The 21,067-nt window shown below is 38.7% G+C and overlaps 1 protein-coding gene across 3 annotated transcripts in view; it reads left to right on the forward strand.

The window, feature by feature from the left end:
- ARHGAP29 (Rho GTPase activating protein 29) overlaps positions 1–16,138 on the forward strand; it is a 74,158-nt gene extending 58,020 nt beyond the window's left edge. For 2 of the 3 annotated variants that reach the window (XM_064282237.1, XM_064282239.1), the window contains 9 exons: positions 26–130; positions 2,914–3,012; positions 4,575–4,714; positions 4,997–5,185; positions 5,466–5,603; positions 9,802–10,028; positions 11,388–11,715; positions 11,847–11,943; positions 14,330–16,138. In XM_064282237.1, the coding sequence (XP_064138307.1) occupies positions 26–130; positions 2,914–3,012; positions 4,575–4,714; positions 4,997–5,185; positions 5,466–5,603; positions 9,802–10,028; positions 11,388–11,715; positions 11,847–11,943; positions 14,330–15,222 (2,216 nt within the window). In that variant the 3' untranslated portion in view covers positions 15,223–16,138. The remainder of the gene's footprint in view (positions 1–25; positions 131–2,913; positions 3,013–4,574; positions 4,715–4,996; positions 5,186–5,465; positions 5,604–9,801; positions 10,029–11,387; positions 11,716–11,846; positions 11,944–14,329) is intronic. The other variant, XM_064282238.1, reaches the window with a different exon arrangement.
- The last annotated feature ends 4,929 nt before the right edge of the window (positions 16,139–21,067 follow it).

Genomic DNA, 21,067 nt, shown 5'->3' on the forward strand with positions numbered 1-21,067 from the left:
GACTTTCAATGTTTTTCTTTTAAAGGTCCTTCTTATATAAGGTCATGGACATCTGGGATGTTTAGTGACTCCGAGAGCACCGGGGGGAGCAGCGAATCTAGATCTCTGGATTCAGAATCTATAAGTCCAGGTACATAAATATTTAAGTCAATGAAAGATTAAAATATTATTCCCCTTTTTTAGTATTTTTAACTACCCTATTTTTATCCTGAGCTGTTTCATAAATACAAAAGTACAAACATATTTATGTATACTTTACAGAAAAGTAATAAAACAAACCCTTCTATATTCACCACTAAGCTTAAGAAATACATGATCGGTTTCTTAGGAGCCCCCTCTATATACCTCCTTGATAATATTGCCAAATTTCCAGCAGAAGAAATCACTGTCCTAAATTTTGCTAATCATTCTCTAGCTTTTCTTTGTTTTTAGTACCTGTGTTTCGTTGGGTTTTGTTCTCTTTTGAATGTTGTAGAAATGGAATCATACTGCTCACTGGTATTCCCTTTATGCATCCTTTCTTTTTTTTTCGAGATCCGTGTTGATGAGGGTAGCCATCTTTATTTTTACTGCTGCGTAGTTGTCTATTCTATGAATAAAACTATTATTATCTATCTTAATTTTTGGTGAAATTTGGATTGTTTCTATTTTTCTATGATGAACAATGCAGTTACACAAATTCCTGTGCCTGGTGCTTGTCATTACTTACTACTTTTTTATAAATGCACTTTAAGGTACTTGAATATAGACTGTCTCATCACTCTCAGAGAGGCAGAAGTGGTGTGTTCTGGGCTCTCCCTTGGTGGAGAGAAACAGGCTTCAGAGGGGGTAACTTGCCATAGATTATACAGCCAGCAGGAGAAGAAGGTAGCACGGTTACCCATGTCTCTCTGCTCTAACTTTTGTCTGTCTTCGACATTTTTTCTTCTCTACTGTAATACCAAAGACTGGTCCAGTTAAGTTCTTCCTGGCTGTGTTCCTTTCTTGCAGCTGCGGGAAATACAAAATTTAACCGACCTCAAACTCCAAGGCCTTTATTTAGGGCTGTACGTATTTCAGAAGTTTTATTCATTTAGATAAATCTCTTGAATTTAAAATGAGAAAAACTTTTCCGTGCAGCACCGGGGTTTGTACACTGTTGACAGCTACTTGGCAGCCTTATTTAAAATTAGTGCTGTTCAAGGGACACCCTAGAGATGTGAACCTAGAGAACTTTAACTGAGTATTTGTGATTACCTTTGTCAAATCAAAGTGGTTCTGGCTAGCCCCAGTAAGACTCAGTCTCAATAAAAAACCAAAACCAAACCCATTGCCATCAAGTTGATTCCAACTCATAGTGACCCTGTAGGACAGATTAGAACTGCCCCATAGGGTTTGCAAGGAGTGGCTGGTGGAATCAAACTGCAGACTTTTTGATTAGCAGCCGAGCTCTTAACCACTGCATCACCAGGGCTCCAGTTTTTAGTCAAGCCCTGCATTATTTGGGATCTTGTAAAACTTTCATGTGATAGACAACAATTTTCTGGCATGCAGGAGTTGAGTGGGTTACATTAATTACCAATTTTTTGGTTATGCATTGAATAGGGATCTTTTCTTTCTTATTCTGTCCCTCTCTTTTAAGCTAAGTTTGATGTTAAAGGGGATTTTTTAAAGCACAAAATCCTATTTGGGTTAAAGTATTTTTTGATCAGGTTCCTCATAAAATAATGTTCCCAGAGCTGTTCAGGGTTTCCCTAGTGTTTTCAGACTTCCTTGTTATCATGTTGAAGTCATCATTGGTCTGCTATTTGAAGTATAATGTGAAATAATTCAGTGTATGATTTAAGGACAATATAAACAAAAAATTTTTTTTTTTTATAAACATAAGGCTGTTGGCAGTGGGGCTGGAGCACCAGGGACTTATTCAAGAAATGTTTAGGAACCATCATCGACAGAATTTAGTGGTCTGTTGTAAATGTGGCATTGGGAAAGATGTGGGTGGAGTTGGACAGGGTAGACAATGGCCAGAGTCTGGAAATCGGGCCACATGATAAATGGGTTTAGACCTGGGAGCCGAGCCTGGGAAAGAGGAAACTGGGGACATGACCGCTGTCTTCAAATATCAGAGTGAAAAAGGGTTAGAGTTAGAGTGCTTCTTTGCTCCTTTAGGGAGAGATACCCAAAGGCTGGGATTATAGGGAAGGGAGATATCTGCTCACTGTAAGGAATCCATTTTACAATTAGAAAAATCCAAAATGGAATGTGCTACCTTGTATGTCTCAGTCACTGGGGACCCGTTCAAGGCAAAAAGTAAATGACAACTTCTAAAACATTATGAAGAGGATTCCTTTTGGGCACAGGATGTTACTTTAAATCATGTGTAAAGACCTTCCTAGTGCTGATCCTAAGAGTGTTAAGACCTTCAGTTAAAGTGGAGTGAATTCTTGCAGTCAGATAGTCCCGTGCTTGTCAGTGTCAGCAGGGAGCAAATAAACCTCACTGCCCTAGCCAGTCTGCTTGCTAACCTGCTTCCACACACCCGGTGGTGTCTTTTGCTGGCACAGCTTTTATCCTGTGGTCTCAGCACCCTGCCAGGGATTGTCGGGCTATAAGACATGAATAGAAAATATTCCTTGTCCTTGTGGAGCTTACAGCCTAATACTTAACTGTCAGAAGTTGGCACTATAAAGCCTCATTTGGATATATGAGCCTCAGTTTTTAAACTTGCTTCAAAAAGTCAGATTTGGTTTAATTCCCTTTTGTTCCCAGGAGTGAGTATCAGAATTCCCTATATCTAAAGTCTGAGAATGAAAGCAGATTTTTACATTGACGCTAATAAAATAGTATGAATTACATTATTCCAAAAAATGTTGTCATAACTTATTTCTAATTCTACAATGAATGATCAGGTCATTGTATCCGTAATTTTCTTAGGAGACTTTCATCGAAAACTTCCACGCACTCCATCTAGTGGGACCATGTCTTCTGCAGACGATCTAGATGAAAGAGAGCCACCTTCCCCTTCAGAGGCTGGTACGGTAGTGAAACGAACTAAGTTCCCATGACACCATTTGAATTAGTAGCACTGCATGATATTAGGAAAATAGTATAATTTGAGGAATCATTGCTGTGTATTATACAAAAGGCATCATAAGGACTCAAAAACATCTCAACAATTACATATAAATATGGGCTGATCAAAAAGATTGGGGGGCAAACCCCCCCAGCTGCTCCATGCAAGAAAAGCCTGGTGATCTGCTCCCTTAAAGATTACACCCAAGAAAACCCATGGGGCAGTTCTATTCTGTCACATTGGGTTGCTGTGAGTCAAAAACCGACTCAATGGCACCAGGTAACAACAAATTTCTTAATCAGGTGCTGCAAAATACAAAGATAAGAATAAGCAGCATAACTACTACATCTAAAATGTACTGGCATGGTGCTAAAATAGCAGGCTCTAGATATTTTCCTTTTTTATAAAGCTAACACAGTAACTTACTGTTAAAAGAATTCCAATGCAGAGAAAATTCTGAAGAAGACTTTTCAGAAGAAACAGTGCCCAAACTTAGGCAGGGAGTCTAAATAATATCAACAGCAGGGGGTTTGTTTTTTTTTTTTTTTATATTTCCTGAGGACAAGGAAAGTCGTGGATGTTGAAGTATATTCAGTTATTCAGTTAATGACTTGAATTAGACTCATGTACATTAGTTTTGTATATTTGAAATTTCCAGACAACTCTCTTGGCACCATTTCATAGAAGAATGGAATATCTAACTTTCCATAGGGTATCGATATATATCTAGCCAACCTTAACTACAATTTTATGATGAATTAAGAATAGCTTTTTCCTAAAAGCACATAAAGCTAACCTCCTATAGCTGTTTTTTTCTTTTTCTTTTTTTAAAGCATTTTCTAAGAATATAATGTCACCTGTAATACACTCAGAAACCCTGGTGGCATAGTGGTTAAGTGCTACAGCTACTAACCCAAAGGTCGGCAGTTCACATCCACCAGGCGCTTGTTGGAAACTCTATGGGGCAGTTCTACTCTGTCCTGCGGGGTCACTATGAGTCGAATTCGACTCGATGCCAGTGGGTAGTGGGTATACAACACTTGGAAACCGTGGTGGTATGTATATTGGTTAAGTGCTACAACTGCTAACCAAAAGGTGGGTAGTTAGAATGCACCAGGCACTCCTTGGAAACTCTATTGAGCAGTTCTACTCTGTCCTATAGGGTCGCTATGAGTCAGAATGGACTCAATGGTAATGGGCTATACAACACTCTTCCCATATCTATAAAGGGCATATTATTAGCAGTGTCAATTTGCCAATTCTGAAAATGTCATTCTCTTTTAGAAGTATCTTAATGGTTTGGTGGTGATTTTTACTCATAGCTAAAACATTTAATACATTTAATAAATGTGTGCTTGCTAATAGACCTATAAATTTGATACTTATTTTGGTGTTATAAACTCCATAACTTTTTGTAATGTGATTTGAAAGTCTAAAGATTATTCAAAACACAGTTTTTATTGTGTGGGATAATTTTTCTGTTGTCTTAAAATCTTGTACACTAACGTATTTATGTGTTAAGGACCTAGTTCTCTTGGAACATTTAAGAAAACGTTGATGTCGAAAGCAGCTCTCACTCATAAGTTTCGCAAATGGAGATCCCCCACGAAATGCAGGGATTGCGAAAGCATTGTGCTATTCCAAGGCGTTGAATGTGAAGAGGTACGACCATCCTGGAATTGCAATAGCCTCTTTATGTATTTTGCCTTATACATTTTTTGTTATTACTTTTACTGATTAGAATCTTTCCCAAGTATATTTTTAATAAATTGCACAGTGTATACTCCATAATTTTATATTTGGTTTTGTTAACGTGTATTTCAGACACCACAGATAATACCTTTTAAACCCATTTTTGTTATGTTACTACCCTACCTGTAATTTGCCCAGTTGGTGAATGGTTTTAAGGTGAATTAACCGCTCTAAACTATTCTTTTCTTATAGTGTCTCCTTGTTTGTCACCGAAAGTGTTTGGAAAATTTAGTCATCATTTGTGGTCATCAGAAACTTCCGGGAAAAATAAACTTATTTGGAGCAGAATTCACACAAGTCGCAAAAAGGGAACCAGATGGCATCCCTTTTATACTCAAAATATGTGCCTCAGAGATTGAAAATAGAGCATTATGTCTTCAGGTATGTTTTAATTTTTAAAATTAAAACTTAACATAAATGCTTGTATAATATGTTCGAACGAAAAGGGAACTTTAAAGGGGAAAAATCTTGATTTTCAATCAGTAACTGAATTTACCCAGATTTCTTTGGAAAATATTACCTCATTTGGCACTGACTAGTGTTTTTGTTTTCTGAAATACTAATAAAAATTGAAGTAGACACATCAGATGTATTTTAGCTGTCTGCATTTAGCCGTTTGTACTAAAACAGAATTTTGCACTCTTTTATTTTTTTACTCAAGGGAATTTATCGTGTATCTGGAAACAAAATAAAAACTGAAAAACTGTGCCAAGCTTTGGAGAATGGAATGCACTTGGTAGACATTTCAGAATTCAGTTCACATGATATCTGTGAAGTCTTAAAAGCATACCTTCGACAGGTAAAGTTTCTATTCTTGAGACCTACCACTAAATAGAAAAGAGCAAAAATAATGATTTCTATTTTGCTGATAAAGCTTGTCATACGTACGTTTTCATTGGCATAGACCTCTTATTATCCATTCATCAATATGCATATCAAAGAGTGTTTAAACTGTCTCTGCACAGTTTCAAAATAATAATCACACTCATTTTCCAGTCACTCAGCTTAAGGAATTAGAGCATTACTGTACTTTGTAGACTACCCCTCTGATCGGAATCGACTCGATGGCAACGGGTTTTTTCCTGTGCACCCCTCCCCAGCTGCAGCCCCCAGCTCCACTGCAGAGGTTTTTCCTACCTATGTTAATCACTCCTTTTCTTTTCTTAATAGTTTATTCCTAAATAATATATCCTTAAGCTATGGAATACTGAGCAGGAAGCATAAATCTGTCTATGGAAGGAAAGGCTGGCGTTGATACTATTAGATGAAGGATTTGGTCAGTAGACCATGGTCTGGCTTTACCTTCGTTGAAATTTTAAAATAGCCATCATGAGAGGTCAGTGGGCAAAGTCATAAATGTGCCCTGGGAATGAGGTTCACCATACTTGGGGCATCAGACAGGGCTATCCTATTAGCCGGGCACTGGAAGTCCAGCGGGAGCATGGTTAGGGGAGTGGGTTGTTGTGTATTTTCTGTTTCTGTGCTCACCTTTGTAACTGCAGTTTACAGGAGTTAGGTCCAAAGAAAACACTTCTGTGGGGGTGAAATAAATGGCCTTAGTGGCTCTAGGCAGCAGCTCATGGAAGCATTGCACATTGTCAGGATGAACCAAGTAAAAAAAGTTTATGGACCAGGCCTAGCTGGCATTCTTGATGAAAAATGGTAAAATGGCAGAGAGCATCTCTGTGCTAGTAGTGCTCCACTTGTCCGTCTTTCAAGTCCTGCTGATCGTTTTTTTCTCTGGTGAATAGCTGCCACCCTGGAATCTCTCGTCTCCACCTTCCTCTCTTTTGTGAGGGAACACGTGTCTTCGTGTCTCATGCTTTTCTCCTTTTTGGTTTCTTCTCCTGTTTTGATCGTGCCCATCCTTGAATAAGGTGAACTTGGAGTAAATATTTGAAACCTTGTTCAAATACTCTCTTGAACTGGAATAGAATAGTGTGGAAGATTATAGTAGTATTCTAGGCTGGAAATTTTTTTTCTTCGGAACTTACAAGGCATTATGTTTTGTCCTCCGAAGCCGCCTTCTTTGTAATGGCCTGTTGTTTTCTCCCTATAAGCTTGCAGAATCTTCTTTTTCTCCCCGTTGTCCTAAAATTTCACAATGACCTGCCTTAATATAGGAGTGATTTCATCCAGTATTCTGGGCATTGTCCTGTAGTTCTTAGAAATTTTCTTTATTTTGTTGCTCGCTTCTTCCCTTCTGTTTTCTCTGTACTTACTTTCTGGAACTTGTATTTCAATACTGGACGACCTAGACTGGTTCTCTAGGTCCTCTACCTTTTCTCTATTATTCACATTTCTTTTTTTTTTTTCTTTCATCACTTTCTAAAGAGATTTCCTCAGCTTTATCTTCCAACTCTGCTATTGATTATTTGTTATCATGTTTTAATTTCCAATAACCCTGGTTCTTTGAATGTTCCCCTTACAGCATTTTTCCTTTTTAAATGCTTGCAGTGTCTTTTATCTACCTGAGGATATTGATAGCTTTCTAAAAAGGATTATTTTCTCTGCTTAGTCTCTAGCCCTTTCCAATAGAAATATTATGCAAGCCACATATGTAATATTAAATTTTCTAGTAACCACGTTAGAAAATAAAAAATAATTATTAAATATTATCATTTGAACATCTAATCAATATTTTTAAATTCTAAATATTTTGTGTTCTCATTCTTTATACTAAGTCTTTGAAATCTGGTGTATATTTTTTACTTGGAGCACTTTGCAATTCAGGCCAGCCACACCTTTGGTTCTGGGTAGCCATGGTGATTAGTAGCTACCATATTGACAGCAAAGTTCTAGACTTTCAAGTTGCTTTTTTTTCTACCTATTTTGATTTCTTTCTTCCATGGTTGTCTGCTCAGAATGAAAGAGCTGGGAATTGAAATCTCTGTGGAAGCTCTTGAATGTGAGAAAGTCTTGGAGACTTGAGCTTTACTATGGGGTGGTCTCAGTGGGCTCTTTGGGAAACACCTGATGCCTGTATTTCTAGGTCTCTTCCCTCAGTCTGATCTGGTACACCACACAAGAGTCTTTCTCTGCCTATAGAAGCTAAGTCTGGTGCCAGTATTCTGGGAGCCAAGTAGGGTAAGAAGGCTGCAGGGGTCTCTTATCAAATCACCAGATCTCCTGTTTCAGTAGTTGCCCACCCTATTCTTGTGCTTGGCCTTGCCCATCCAGAGACTCTGTTTTACACTGACCGAAGAAGAAATCTCTAGACTTCTGGGGAAGAGGTTGCTCAGGAGCATGGAGTGGCAATAGGAAACAAGAGATGTGATGCTTTTCAGATAGCCAGATAGCCCACCCTCCCCTGTGATCAGAGGACCAGGTGCTGCCGGTCTTTCTAGAATTCTGTAATTCAAGTTGGTTCTCAGTTTGGGATTTCAGCTTTCCCAGGACTACTAAGTTAACATTTATTCATCTGCTCTTGGTCTTATAAAATTGCTTTTGTCTCTTCCCCTATTCTCCCAGTCCTTGTGGGCTTACTGTTTTTTGGTAGGATTGCGGGAAGGAGAGAAATTAGATACAAATGTTGGATCTTCAGGTCAACCCAGGAAACTACTGATATCTTTTTAATCACGTTTATAGGACTCTCAACTGCCTGAGAGATGGATGCAGAGTACCTTTGAATGTCTGTAAATCTCACAAGGAGTCATCCTTTATCTCTTCTTGCCAGTCACGGAGAGGGAGTTGATGGGGTTTGATACTATCAACTCCCGTTCTTTCTCAGGAACATTATGAGACCAAGACTTTAGACTTTCCCTCTCTAGGACTAGCAACGTACAACACTGGTAATGGGGGAAGATGGAGGAGGAGCCAACTCTCACCACTGATAATATAGGACAATATAGTTTTCATTGCCAGCGGCCAGTAGGCAGATCAAAATGGCATGACTTTAGCCATAAAGAGAAATGAAGTTCAGATACATGCTACAACACAGATGAACCTTGAAAACATTATGCTAAGTGAAATAGACACAAAATGACAACTATTGTGTGATCCTAAAAAAACCAAAAAACCAAACCCATTGACGTCGAGTCAGTCCAACTCATAGCGACCCTATTGGACAGAGTAGAACTGCCCCATAAAGTTTCTGAGGAGCACATGGTGGATTCTACTTATATGAAATATCTAGGATAGGCAAATGCATAGGGACAGAAGTTTTATTAGTGCTTACCAGGGGGTTGGGGGAGTGGGAAATGGGAAGTTACTGCTTAACAGGTGCTGAATTTCTGTGTCGAGTGATGAAAACTTTCGGAAGTACATAGTGGTGATGGTCACTCAGTGTGGTCGATGTAATTCATGTCACTGAATTGTAGACTTAAAAATGGTTAAAACAGCAAATTTTTTGTTATATATGTTTTATCACAATGAAATTTTTTTAACGGCATGTCCTTTAATATTTTCAGAGTGTAGGGTTTTTTTTTTTCAACTAACGGCAGTTGACATTGTTTCTAAAAATTAGATAAATGACATGTTGATAGTTTCTTGCTTGTGGGCTATATTATCTGATGCTGATCTTCAGTCTGGCCTAAGTAAAGCCCAAGGATCCTGTAGCGTTTTGTTCTTTCTGTCCCACCCCCCCCATACCCGTAAAATTCAGAAGATTAAGCTTTTTCTAGTAATCTAATTTATTTTGTACATTATCTTGGTTTATCTCAATTAAACAGTTGAAGTTCATGCTAACTTTGGGGCAGCCATGATGTAATTGGTATAGGATACAGATCAGAGTTTTAAAATCCCATCGTGTAGCTTTAGGCTTGTTGATTATCAGTTAACTCATTTTTCATGTAAATATATTTTATGGTAGTGATTTCAGATTCACTTTATAGGTCTCAACTGTAGCAAAGTTGTGTACATCCCTAAACATGGATTAGCATTAAATCTTGTTAATCTAAAGGGAGATGCTAACCATTCAGCAATTGCCATTAATGGTTGAATGTCGACAGAAAGAGAATATATAGAATGATGTTCCTGATGTCGTTTTATTTCTTCAGCTCCCAGAACCATTTATTTTATTTCGATTGTACAAGGAATGTATAGATCTTGGAAAAGAGCTCCAGCAAGTAAATGAAGAACAAGAGACAAAAAAGAATGGCCCTGAGGAGAAAAAATGGCCCAGTATAGAAATAAACCGAATTCTTCTAAAAAGCAAGGACCTTCTAAGACAATTGCCAGCATCAAATTTTAACAGTCTCCATCACCTCATAGTACATCTTAAACGGTAAGACCATTGTATAAGAAGAATATCCACTAATGGATGGATACTTGATTAGTTTGTTGGTGTTTTTTTTAAATGGACATTTCCTTTCTAATATGTGCTGGCACGAGAGAGAGAGTGAAACGTGTTCATGCACACACAGCTTTCCCTGAGATGCTGCTATGCACCAGCTGTGGCTGAGAAACAGGTGAAAACAAGGTTTCTGCCATCTGTTGTGCTCATCAGCTGGAGGGACAGATTTACACACAAATATCATTCTTATTCTAATGGGGGAGCCCTGGTGGCACAGTGGTTAAGAGCTTGGCCATTAACCAAAAGGTCGGCGGTTCACATCCACCAGGAGCTCCTTGAAAATTGTTTGTTTTTCCACATATGTAGGTCTCTTTTGGTTTCTTGCAGTAGTTTCTTGTAGTTTTCTTTGTATAGGTCTTTTATATCTCTGGTAAGATTTATTCCTAGGTATTTTATCTCCCTGGGGGCTACTGTAAATGGTATTGATTTGGTGATTTCCTCTTTGATGTTCTTTTTGTTAGTGTAGAGGAATCCAACTGATTTTTGTATATTTATCTTGTATCCTGATTCTCTGCTGAACTCTTCTAGTAGTGTCAGTAGTTTTTTTGAGGATTCTTTAGGGTTTTCTGTGTATAAGATCATGTCATCTGCAAATAGAGATACTTTCACTTCTTTCTTACCAGTCCGGATGCCCTTTATTTCCTTATCTAGCCTAATTGCTCGGGCTAGGACCTCCAGCACAGTGTTCAATAAGAGTGGTGATAAAGGACATCTTTGCCTCGTTCCCGATCTCAAGGGGAATGCTTTCAGATTCTCTCCATTTAGGGTGATATTGGCTGTTGGCTTTGTGTAAATGCCTTTTGATATGCTGAGGAATTTTCCTTCCATTCCTATTTTCCTGAGAGTTTTTATCATGAATGGGTGTTGGACTTTGTCAGATGCCTTTTCTGCATCAATTGATAAGATCATGTGGTGTCTTTTGTTTTATTTATATGATCGATTACATTAATTGTTTTTCTAATGTTGAACCATACCTACATACCTGGTATGAATCCCACTTCGTCATGGTGAATTATTTTTTTGATAGATGGGAGCAATTTTTAGGAATACTTTTTTTTTTTTTACTAGTAGAACTTCACTAGTTCCTTTCACCTACCTGAATTTTACCCTGATATAACAATTGTGAAACCTAGTTTTGTGTGTGGTCAATATTTTAATCAAATACATTTTTCCACCCATATTCTACAGCTCAGTTTTTCTCCACTCTTTCCAACCCATTTAGTGAACTACTACCATCAAGGAAGCCTGATAGGCATATCTCATGTTGCTTCATATGTGTTTATTTTGCAGAGTAGTAGATCATGCAGAAGAAAACAAGATGAACTCCAAAAACTTGGGGTTGATATTTGGGCCATGTCTCATTAGGCCAAGACCAACAGCTGCTCCTGTCACCATCTCCTCCCTTGCTGAATATTCACATCAAGCGCGATTGGTAGAATTCCTCATCACTTATTCACAGAAGATCTTTGATGGGTCCCTACAGCCACAGGATGTATGTGTGGGCAGTACAGGTGTGGTTGCACCTCAGGTTGATCAAGGCTGCCTTCCAAAGCCTGTGTTATCACAAGAAAGAGACCCAGAGCATCTCCTGAAGTCACTGTTTTTTTCATCAAAGGAAGTAAGTTCTGACCTTGATGAATTGTGTTAGAGCTTTGTGATGTTTACATTAATAAGTTAAAAACCTTTGAACTATTTATCTTGAGGTATGTGTTCGCGTCATGAACTTTAAGTATTCTCTTTCATCAACAGGATATCCATACTTCAGATAGTGACGGCAAAGTTTTGGAACCAGCTACATCGTTTGAGGAATCAGAGCACAAGCAAAATGCATTAGAAAAATGCATTGGTGAGTGGCCATGTAAAAAAACGTGTTTGCTGACTTAAAACTGTGCCAGTAAAGCATAGTTAATAGCCAAGATCAGTGGAATTGAGTGAAGTCAGAGAAGGAAGCTTCATTAGTAAATGGATCTGTGGCAGCCATTATAAAAGTTGTCTTTGAGTGTACCTTGCATTTAAATGAACGCCATTCTTCATTATGGTCTTTCTCATAAAAACATATCTTGGAATTCAAAGGTATTTTTTGTGCTTCTTCTGAAAAAGGTTTTTGTTTTCGCATTATGCCACCAATTAAAGTCAGGGCAGAGATGTGTTAAGCAGTGTGATAGTTAGCATCCTCTTTTCAGTATATTGATCTAATTGCTGCTTAAGAAATCAAACTAGCCTTTTAAAATTCCTGAGTGCTTTTATTCCACATGCTTTTTCCTGTGGCCTGCCTTAAACACATTAAGCACACATGTATGTATGTCTTCTGTTTTTTTTTTTGCTATAGCCAGTTTATTCGTTGTTTTTCTCTGTATGATTTGTTGCAGTAATTGGTAGCTGTGAAGCTGGTAGAAAAGATTCCCTTTGTTACTGTAATTCTATACATTAAAAAAAAAAATAGGGCTAAATTCCAATTTTTCAAAATATAGCCATATTTGATGTGGAATTTATCGATGATCATAGCCTGACAGGGTCTAAAAGAGAAGGGGCTGATGCTCACTGAGTGGCTGTCTGCCCTGCGCCAAGCCATGTGCTTATCATTTCATTCCATTGATCTGATTTGATCTTCATAACAGTTCTGTGCTATAGAGTAGGAAGTATTAACCCCACTCAACCCATAGCCTAGCAGTCTAAGAAAGGTTAAATAATTCCCAAGTTCATGCCCCTCATAGTCCTGTCAGGAGGCAAACCCAGTCCTGTGTGATTGGTAAACCTGTGTTTATTTCACTGTCCCAGGAAGTAGTGTTCCCAGTTAGGAATAGTAACAATAATAAATAATAAAGTCATTTGTTGAGTGTTTGTTTAAGCTCTTTCCTTATTAGATCATTTAGGCCACATAACAACATAGCTACAATTGCGAGGTTTTTGTTTTTTAAGACAGATGACAACACTTAGGGACAATAAAATTGCTTCCCCGGTGCAAAAGTGGTAGAGCTGAGGTTGGAACCCAGGCAGCTGGGCTCCGAAGTCTGCACACTTACCCGTTACGCTGTAAGTTTTTCCATCAGAACATACTTTGGTGCTTCCAGCCCGAGGGCAATGGTCAGATCCCTTACAATGGCCTATAAATGTGGGAAAGGACCTGGGGAAGCACAGTGAGAAGGCACTGCCTTGGAAGCCCAGGGAGGAGGGGTCAGCAGTGTCAGGTAGTGAAGGGGGTCAAGTGAGTTGATGACTGAAATGTGACTCTGATGGGTGCCCTGTCTGCAAACTGGCCTACGAGATGTGGGAAAGGACCGGTGAAAAGGATTGCACAGCTGTGCACAGGGCAGCGGAAGTTTAAAGCAATAATGGTGCCAAGGCACAGAGTTATTTGCTGTTTTTGCAGCAGTAAAGGGGAGAGTGAGCAGAGGGTTGGAATTTTCCAGGAAGAGGAAATTTGGGGGTTGGGGGGAGATGCAGCAAAAAGGGCCAGGGTTTGAAGGAGCTGAGGATTCTAGTTTGAGAAAGCGTGGACCAGGAGTCCCGACTAGACAGGAATGTTGTTGTCAGTTGCTGTCTAGCCAACTCCGACACATGGCAGTGAGAAGAAAGGAAATCTGGGAGCAAACAGCAAACGAGAAGAATGGCGCGTGTTTAAGGTTGGGAGTTTTTACTTAAAGTAAAACTTCAACCATCATTGGACAGACTGAGTGTGATACTCCATTTACTAGCTGATCAGCTATGAAGGGCATTTAAGGCATTTAGTATATTAGGCTGTCGCTGTGGGTTGAGGGTAAATGAAAGGCAGATTAAGTGAGCTGACAATCTCTTTAGAATTCAGGGTACAGCCACATTTGGTTGGTGTGTAAATTGTTATAACTTCTCTGAGGTTAGTTTGCTAATGTCTGCCTTTTGAAATCCTGACAGTCCTTTCACCCAGCAAATAACTTTTTCATGGATGACGCATTAAAAAAGTTACTTTAGTGATTTTTATTGTTTTTGTGTGTGTATTTTTACTAACCTATGGTGTATTTTTTACCTGTTTATTATATTTACAATGAATATAAAATTCTAACATTTTTATTCAAAGTATACCTTTAAAATTGTTGAATATCTAATTCCTCTACTTAGTAACCAAGAATAACTTGCTGAAAGAAATTCGTAAAACCGTTGTTGTTTTGAGAGGGTATCCATCTATAACTCATTCAGATCTCTTTTTAACTACATGCCACAAAGTTTGATTTTTAACTAGGTCTTTCCTTTTTCAGATGACAAAGTACGTTTGCTACTAGACCAAGATCTTGAAACAGCTTCTCAGAAAATGGAAGATGTGTGTAAATCCCCTAAGCCACTGACTCTGAAATTTGATAGGGAAGCAAGCACTGTTGAGAGGCATACTCGAAGGACCAAGGTAATGGTTAGACCTGTAAGTTTGCCTGTAGACAGACTCCTCCTTGCAGGCCTTCCTAATGAGAGAAATGGCAGACTTATGGGAAATATAAATTCAGACCGGTTTTGCAAGAGTCCTGCTGTTGAAGGAGCTAATAGAAAAGACACCCCTGCTACTGTTTGTCCCAAACTTGATGGCGGTGACCTGCAAACTCTACCAAAAACTTGGGACAAACAGTATGAACAAAACGACCTGACCACAAAGACTGCAGGGGCTGTACCCAGTGCACTGCAGGATAAAGGAGTGACAACAAGCATGAGGACTAGTGGGGACCATTTGGTCAGTGCCTCGCAGCCCAATAAGCCATACACAGAGCCAGTCAGGTCAGCAAGAGAGGTGCTAGAAAGACGGTCCTCGGATTCAGCTCCTCTTGCTCCTGTCAGAGCACCCAGAACGCTGCAACCACAACACTGGACAACATTCTATAAACCACGGACTCCCGGAAGCAGTGTAAAGGGGAATGAGGAGAGCCCTGCCAAGCCCTCTGCAGCAGTGCCTCCTGGCACAGCTCACACTTCCCAGGGTCATGTGGTGAAATCACGTGCAGACTCAGAAAGCCCAGCAGCTTGTCCTGAGGAGCCTGTTGGTAAGCCTAACAATAACTCTGAGGAACATGACCTGCCTGATGTGAACCCAACGTGTCAAAGACCAAGACTAAAACGAATGCAACAGTTTGAAGACCTTGAAGATGAAATCCCACAATTTGTGTAGGGTTGCCAAAATTTGGGTTTTCTTTTTGGGTTGTTTTGTGGTATTGTGTTTGTTTTTCAAAAGAGTGTTTGACGGGCCCACTTTTGTATAGGATTGCCAAACGTCGGATTTTGTTTTTTGTCATCGTATTGTTTTATCCTGTGTTGGTTATATTGAATGGTGGAATGTTTTGATAGGGCCACATTTGTGCCTCACTGGAATTGTCTTTAAATTCTGTATTTTTGAAGTTGTGAATAAAATAGGTGGACTCATGTTTTTAAAAGGTCAGTTGATTTTCCCCATAAAATAATCCATTTAAATGCATCCCTAATGCATAGTATGGTCCTCGACTAATAGGTGCAGTTGGGGAAAATCAGCTTCATTTTTTGAAGTGAAACTAAGTGCTTATTTATGAAAGGAATGTTTCTGAATGCAAGTGCGTAAAAGACCTTTGTTACCATTGTTCCTGCAAACACTGTTACTGTGCACGCATCTATTGCCATTTGCGCCTTGTTGTTTGTAAGCTTTTCTTTTTCAATTGGCAATTCACTTTTTAACTTCTTAACATTTAGGTAATGGCCAAAAGGCTTGCAAATCTGTATTTAATTGCATTTTAATTAATTGCCAATTTTTACATATGGTAGTCAATTGAATTGTACAAAGAAAATGCACTTAAACCTGTTTCCAAATTGTATAGTTCAGTTTTGTCTCATTTGGCTCCAGATGGCTTTAAAACATTTGATAGATTATTTTTCACCCCCTTGGGTTTTGTTCTACTTAAGCTTTTGTTTTTCAACAGTTCTAAACTTTTTGGTATTTTGTATAATGGTCCAAAAATGCCTGTTTCAGAAGTTTTTAAATTCAGTACATTTCTTCGTAATATTGTATGGGTTTTATTTTAACCATTTCTTTTGTATTAAATGTTTTCACTTCTGAATCCTTTTCTGTGCTTTTTTCTACCTGGACTTTCAATCGTTGACAATATTTATTCATCTGAATTGAGCAGAGATTTAAGTTGATTCTGTGGTAAGTTCAATAAGCCTCTTTGTTCAAAATTTGAGAAAAGGTTTAGAAGATTGAATTCTCAAATTTTAGAACTAGTACAGTCCTATTACTTTCTGGGGTTCATCATTTTGTCTGAATAGGATATAAAAGGGACCAAAAGAAATGGCTTCTTTGTGTGTGTGAGTTACATTTGTAATAAATACTTTTGTATGACTATGACATATATATATGACGTATATATATATGTGCTTTTTAAATTGTCTCCAGGTCTCGTGGCTTCTCTGAAATTGTAGCCCCTCAGGATGTGAGATTTTAAGGTTTATTAGCCATCTGCTTAGTGATCATACATGGACCTTACATTCCTTGACTAGGATATGAAATGCATTTTATGGGAAGTTGTTTGTACTTCTGTGTGACATTGAGGACTAGGGAGAAATGAATAGCCAGGCCTTTTTGTGGTGGATCCTTGTTTTCTGTCCTCATTGTACAAAATATAAAGGAATCATATTGCTTATGAAAACCTAAAAAGAAAACAAGAGCTCTCACTATGTGCCAGTAACATTGTTAAATTTCCTATATACATTATTTCATTTCACATTCACAGCAGCCTGTAATAGGTAGGTAAGTATTTTGCTGTTCCTCTGTTAGACATAAGGAAACTGAGGCTTAGTTAACAATTGGCCCAACTTTCCACTGGGGTGGCAGGCAGAGTGCAGTCTCAAACAGGCCTGTCGGATTCTGATGGTTAGTGCTCTTAATGACTATGTAGTTATGTCAGATAGTGTTCAACAATAGAAAATGCACGTTTAAACTCCTTCAGTTTTCCTTTTATTTGTTGAGACAACCTGGGCAAAGAATATCATACATAAGCTGGCATCTGTTTCCCTCACTATCAGACCTCACAAGTGAGAGTCCCTGCTCTTGGCAGAGAAGGATCTATCTACCCAGTTCCTTTTTCCCCACGACAAAGCCACCTACTCTGTGAAGGGGTTGAGTTCTTTCTGCTCTCTGGTATCTTGTCCAACATGGAGCTGTCACATAGATGCTTCCTTGTTTCCTAGGGGCATTAAGCAAGTATCTCCTAAGAAGATGTTGCCATTTCTAGAGCACCCACAGTTGGCACTGTGTCCTGCTACCCAATCAAGGGGTGGAAATCATTCATCTAGTGGAAATGAATATAGTAGATCATTCATAAATACCTTGATGTATTTCCTGATACGTGGAAAAAGATGTGAGCAAAGGAAAAGGGCAATAATGAGGAGACCTTTAAGGGCTGAGGAACTACCGGAAAGCTTAGTGGGAAGCCTTTTGTTCAAGTTCAGAGAAGTCATTTGTGAAAGATAGACTGTAACTTCTGTAGATAGGCTTATTTTTGCATTCTGACAACTTAGATTTTTATGAGTATTTAAAACTACTTTTAGCGCTCCTTAGGTACAAGGTATTTCTTTTGACACAGAGATGAAGAAGGTATGATTGCTGTGAGGGACTTCTTGCCTAGCAATCTCAGGAGCAGATAGGATAGGACCTCCCATTCTTGGAGTATTTAATTTCGAGATGGTACTATGGCTTCACTATCCCCAGCTATTGTTGTGTTACAGTATTTGTACAACTCTAAAAAATCTCTTTTCAGATGGCAGCCATTCTGGATTTTTGTGGTAAGTTGCAGTCAGTGTAATTCTCTGAATTTTTCTTTCCTAGAGGAAGGAAATTATTTTGATGTGTTGGCATGATTGTATATGTAGACAATTCAGTAACAGAGTTTAGCAAGGTTGCTACATTCACAATTTAGTATGCAAAAGCCCATTGTATTCCTGTATACTGGCAACTAATAGAAAATGAAAGTTTTTAGAAAGATCTCTTCAACAATAGCATAAAAAATTTTTTTAGTGTGCTTTAAGTGAAAGTTTACAAATCAAGTCAGTCTCGCATACAAAAACTTATATACACCTTTTTTATGTACTTTTTTTTTTTTTATGTACTCCTAGCTGCTCTCCTTCTAGTGAGATAGCACACTCCTCCTTTCCACCCTGTATTCCCCATGTCCATTCAACCAGCTCCTGTCCCTTTCTGCTTTTTCATCTCGCCTCCAGACAGGAGCTGCCCACATAATCTAATGTGTCTGTTTGAGCCAAGAAGCTCACTTCTCACTCTGTCTTACAGTCCAGTCCAATCTCTGTCTGAAGAGTTGGCTTTGGGAATGGTTTCAGCCTTTGGCTAACAGAAGGTCCGGGGACCATGACCTCCAGGGCCCCTCTAGTCTCAATCAGACCATTAAGTCTGGTCTTTTTACAAGAATTGGAGGCCTGCATCCCACTGTCTCCTGCTCCATCAGGGATTCTCTGTTGTGTTCCCTGTCAGGGCAGTCATTGGTTATAGCCAGGCACTATCTAGCTCTTCTGGTCTCAGGCTGATGTAGTCTCTGGTTTATGCGGCCCTTTCTGTCTCTTGGGTTCATATTGACCCTCTCTCTTTGGTGTTCTTCGTTCTCCTTTGCTCTAGATGGGTTGAGACCAATTGATGCATCTTAGATGGCTGCTCACTAGTGTTTAAGACCCCAGATGCCACTCACCAAAGTGGGTTGCAGAATGTTTTCTCAATACCTTTTGTTATGCCAGTTGGCCTAGATGTCCACCAAACCTATGGGCCCCAGACCCCCGCCTCAGCTACTCTGGCCTTCAAAGCATTCAGTTGTATTCAGGAAACTTCTTTGTTTTTGGTTTAGTCCAGTTGTGCTGACCTCTCCTATTTTGTGTATTGTCTTGCCCTTCACCTAAAACAGTTCTTGTCTACCATCTAATTAGTGAATACTGTTCTCCCTCCCTCCCCACTCTTGTAACCATCAAAGAACATTTTCTTCAGTGTTTAAACTATTTCTTGAGTTCTTAGAATAGTTCTCTCATACAATATTTGTCCTTTTGCACCTGACCGATTTCATTCAGCATAATACCTTCCCGATTCCTCCATGTTATGAGATGTTTCATGGAATCATCATTGTTCTTAATCGTTGTGTAGTATTCCATTATGTGAATATACCATAATCTATCCATTCATCCATGGATGGGTATCTTGGTTGCTTCCGTCTTTTTGAACAATAGCATAAAAATTTTTAAGTGCTTAAGAATAAATCTAACAAAAAATGTACAGTATCTTCATGGAGAAAATTTAAACCATATCAAGAGTCATTTAAGGAGATCCTAAATAAATGGAGCACTCTACAGTGTACATGGATTGGAAACCTTGATATTGTAAAAATGTTTACCTCACACTTACAGATTCCTTGTGATCTCAGTCAGAATATTTTTTGAACCAGTTGCAGATGTGATGCTCCATTACCCCCAAATACTTACATGTGTATTTTCTTAAAACAAGGCCACTCCTACGTAACAATAGTAAAAACCATCAAAATCAGGAGATTAACACTGATGTAATAATGCCATCTAATCCACAGACGCCACTCAGACTTTGCTTATTGCCCCAATAATGGCCCTATCTGTTCATTATCCCAATCCAGGAATACATGTTAGATTTCATTGTCTTATCTCTTTTGTCTCCTTCAATCTGTGAAAGTTCCTATCTTCCCTTTTTTTCATGTCTTTGCACTTTTTTTTATTATTGTACTTTAGATGAAGGTTTACAGAGCAAACTAGTTTCTCGTTAGACAGTTAGTACACATATTGTTTTATGGCGTTGCTTAACAACCCCACAACATGTCAACACTCTTCCTTCTTGACCTTGGGTTCCCTATTGCCAGCTTTCCTGTCCCTTCCTGCCTTCTTATCTTTGCCCCGGGGCTGTTGTGCCGCTTTAGTCTCATTTTGTTTTATGGGCCTGTCTAATTTCTGGCTGGAGGCTGAACCTCTGGAGTGACTTCAGTAATGAGCTAAAAGCGTGTCCAGGGGCTCTACTCTCGGGATTTCTCCAGTCTCTAGTCAGGCCAGTAAGTCTGGTCTTTTTTTGTGAGTTAGAATTTTGTTGTACATTTTTCTCCAGCTCTGTCTGGGACCCTCTGTTGTGATGCTATCAGAGTAGATGACTTTGACACTTTCAAGGAACACAGCCCAGTTACTTTGCAGAATGTTCCTCAGTTTGGGTTTATCTAATATTTCTTCAATATTAAATTTAGGATATGCATTTGTGTTAGAAATATCACAAAAATGATGCTGTATTCTCAGCATAGGAAGCACACAATGTCATTATATCCCATTACTAGTGATATTTACTTTGATCACTTAGAATAGCAACTACCATGTTTCTCCATTGTACAGTTGATAATTAAAAAGTACTTTATGAGATTCTCTGAGTCTGTGTAAATATTCTGTTTCTCATCAAATTGTTACCAGCTAGTTTTAGTCCATTGACCATTCTTGCCTGAATCAGTTATTACCATAAATCTGTTGCCATGGAGTCAATTCCACTTATGATGACCTGGAAGGATTTTCTTGGCTGTAATCTTTACAACACAGATTGTCAGGCCTTTTTCCCACAGTACCACTGCGTGGGTTTGAACTGCCAACCTTTAGATTAGTAGTTCAGCGCAAACCATTTTACGCCACCAAGGGACAATTATTATCGTGATGTTTCCAAATGGTAAGTCTTAAATCATTTCTTCTACTTTGACCTGCATTCTGTAAGGAAGAACTGCCCCTTCTCCATTTGTTGATTCATTCTTTTATGTCAGTATGAGCTCATGGATTCCTACTTAGATTACAATATATTATTTTTATTTATTTTAATACTAAAATGTCCCCAGATTTGAGAGTCTTTTCAAGCTGACTTCTGTGTACTTTTGCCATGTCCTCATCTACTTTTTGCACATCAACATGTTCCAAGCTTATCTTGTACTATACGGAGAGCAAAATCT

This window comes from Loxodonta africana, chromosome 3, assembly GCF_030014295.1.
Source record: "Loxodonta africana isolate mLoxAfr1 chromosome 3, mLoxAfr1.hap2, whole genome shotgun sequence".
Classification (NCBI taxonomy): Eukaryota; Metazoa; Chordata; class Mammalia; order Proboscidea; family Elephantidae; genus Loxodonta; species Loxodonta africana.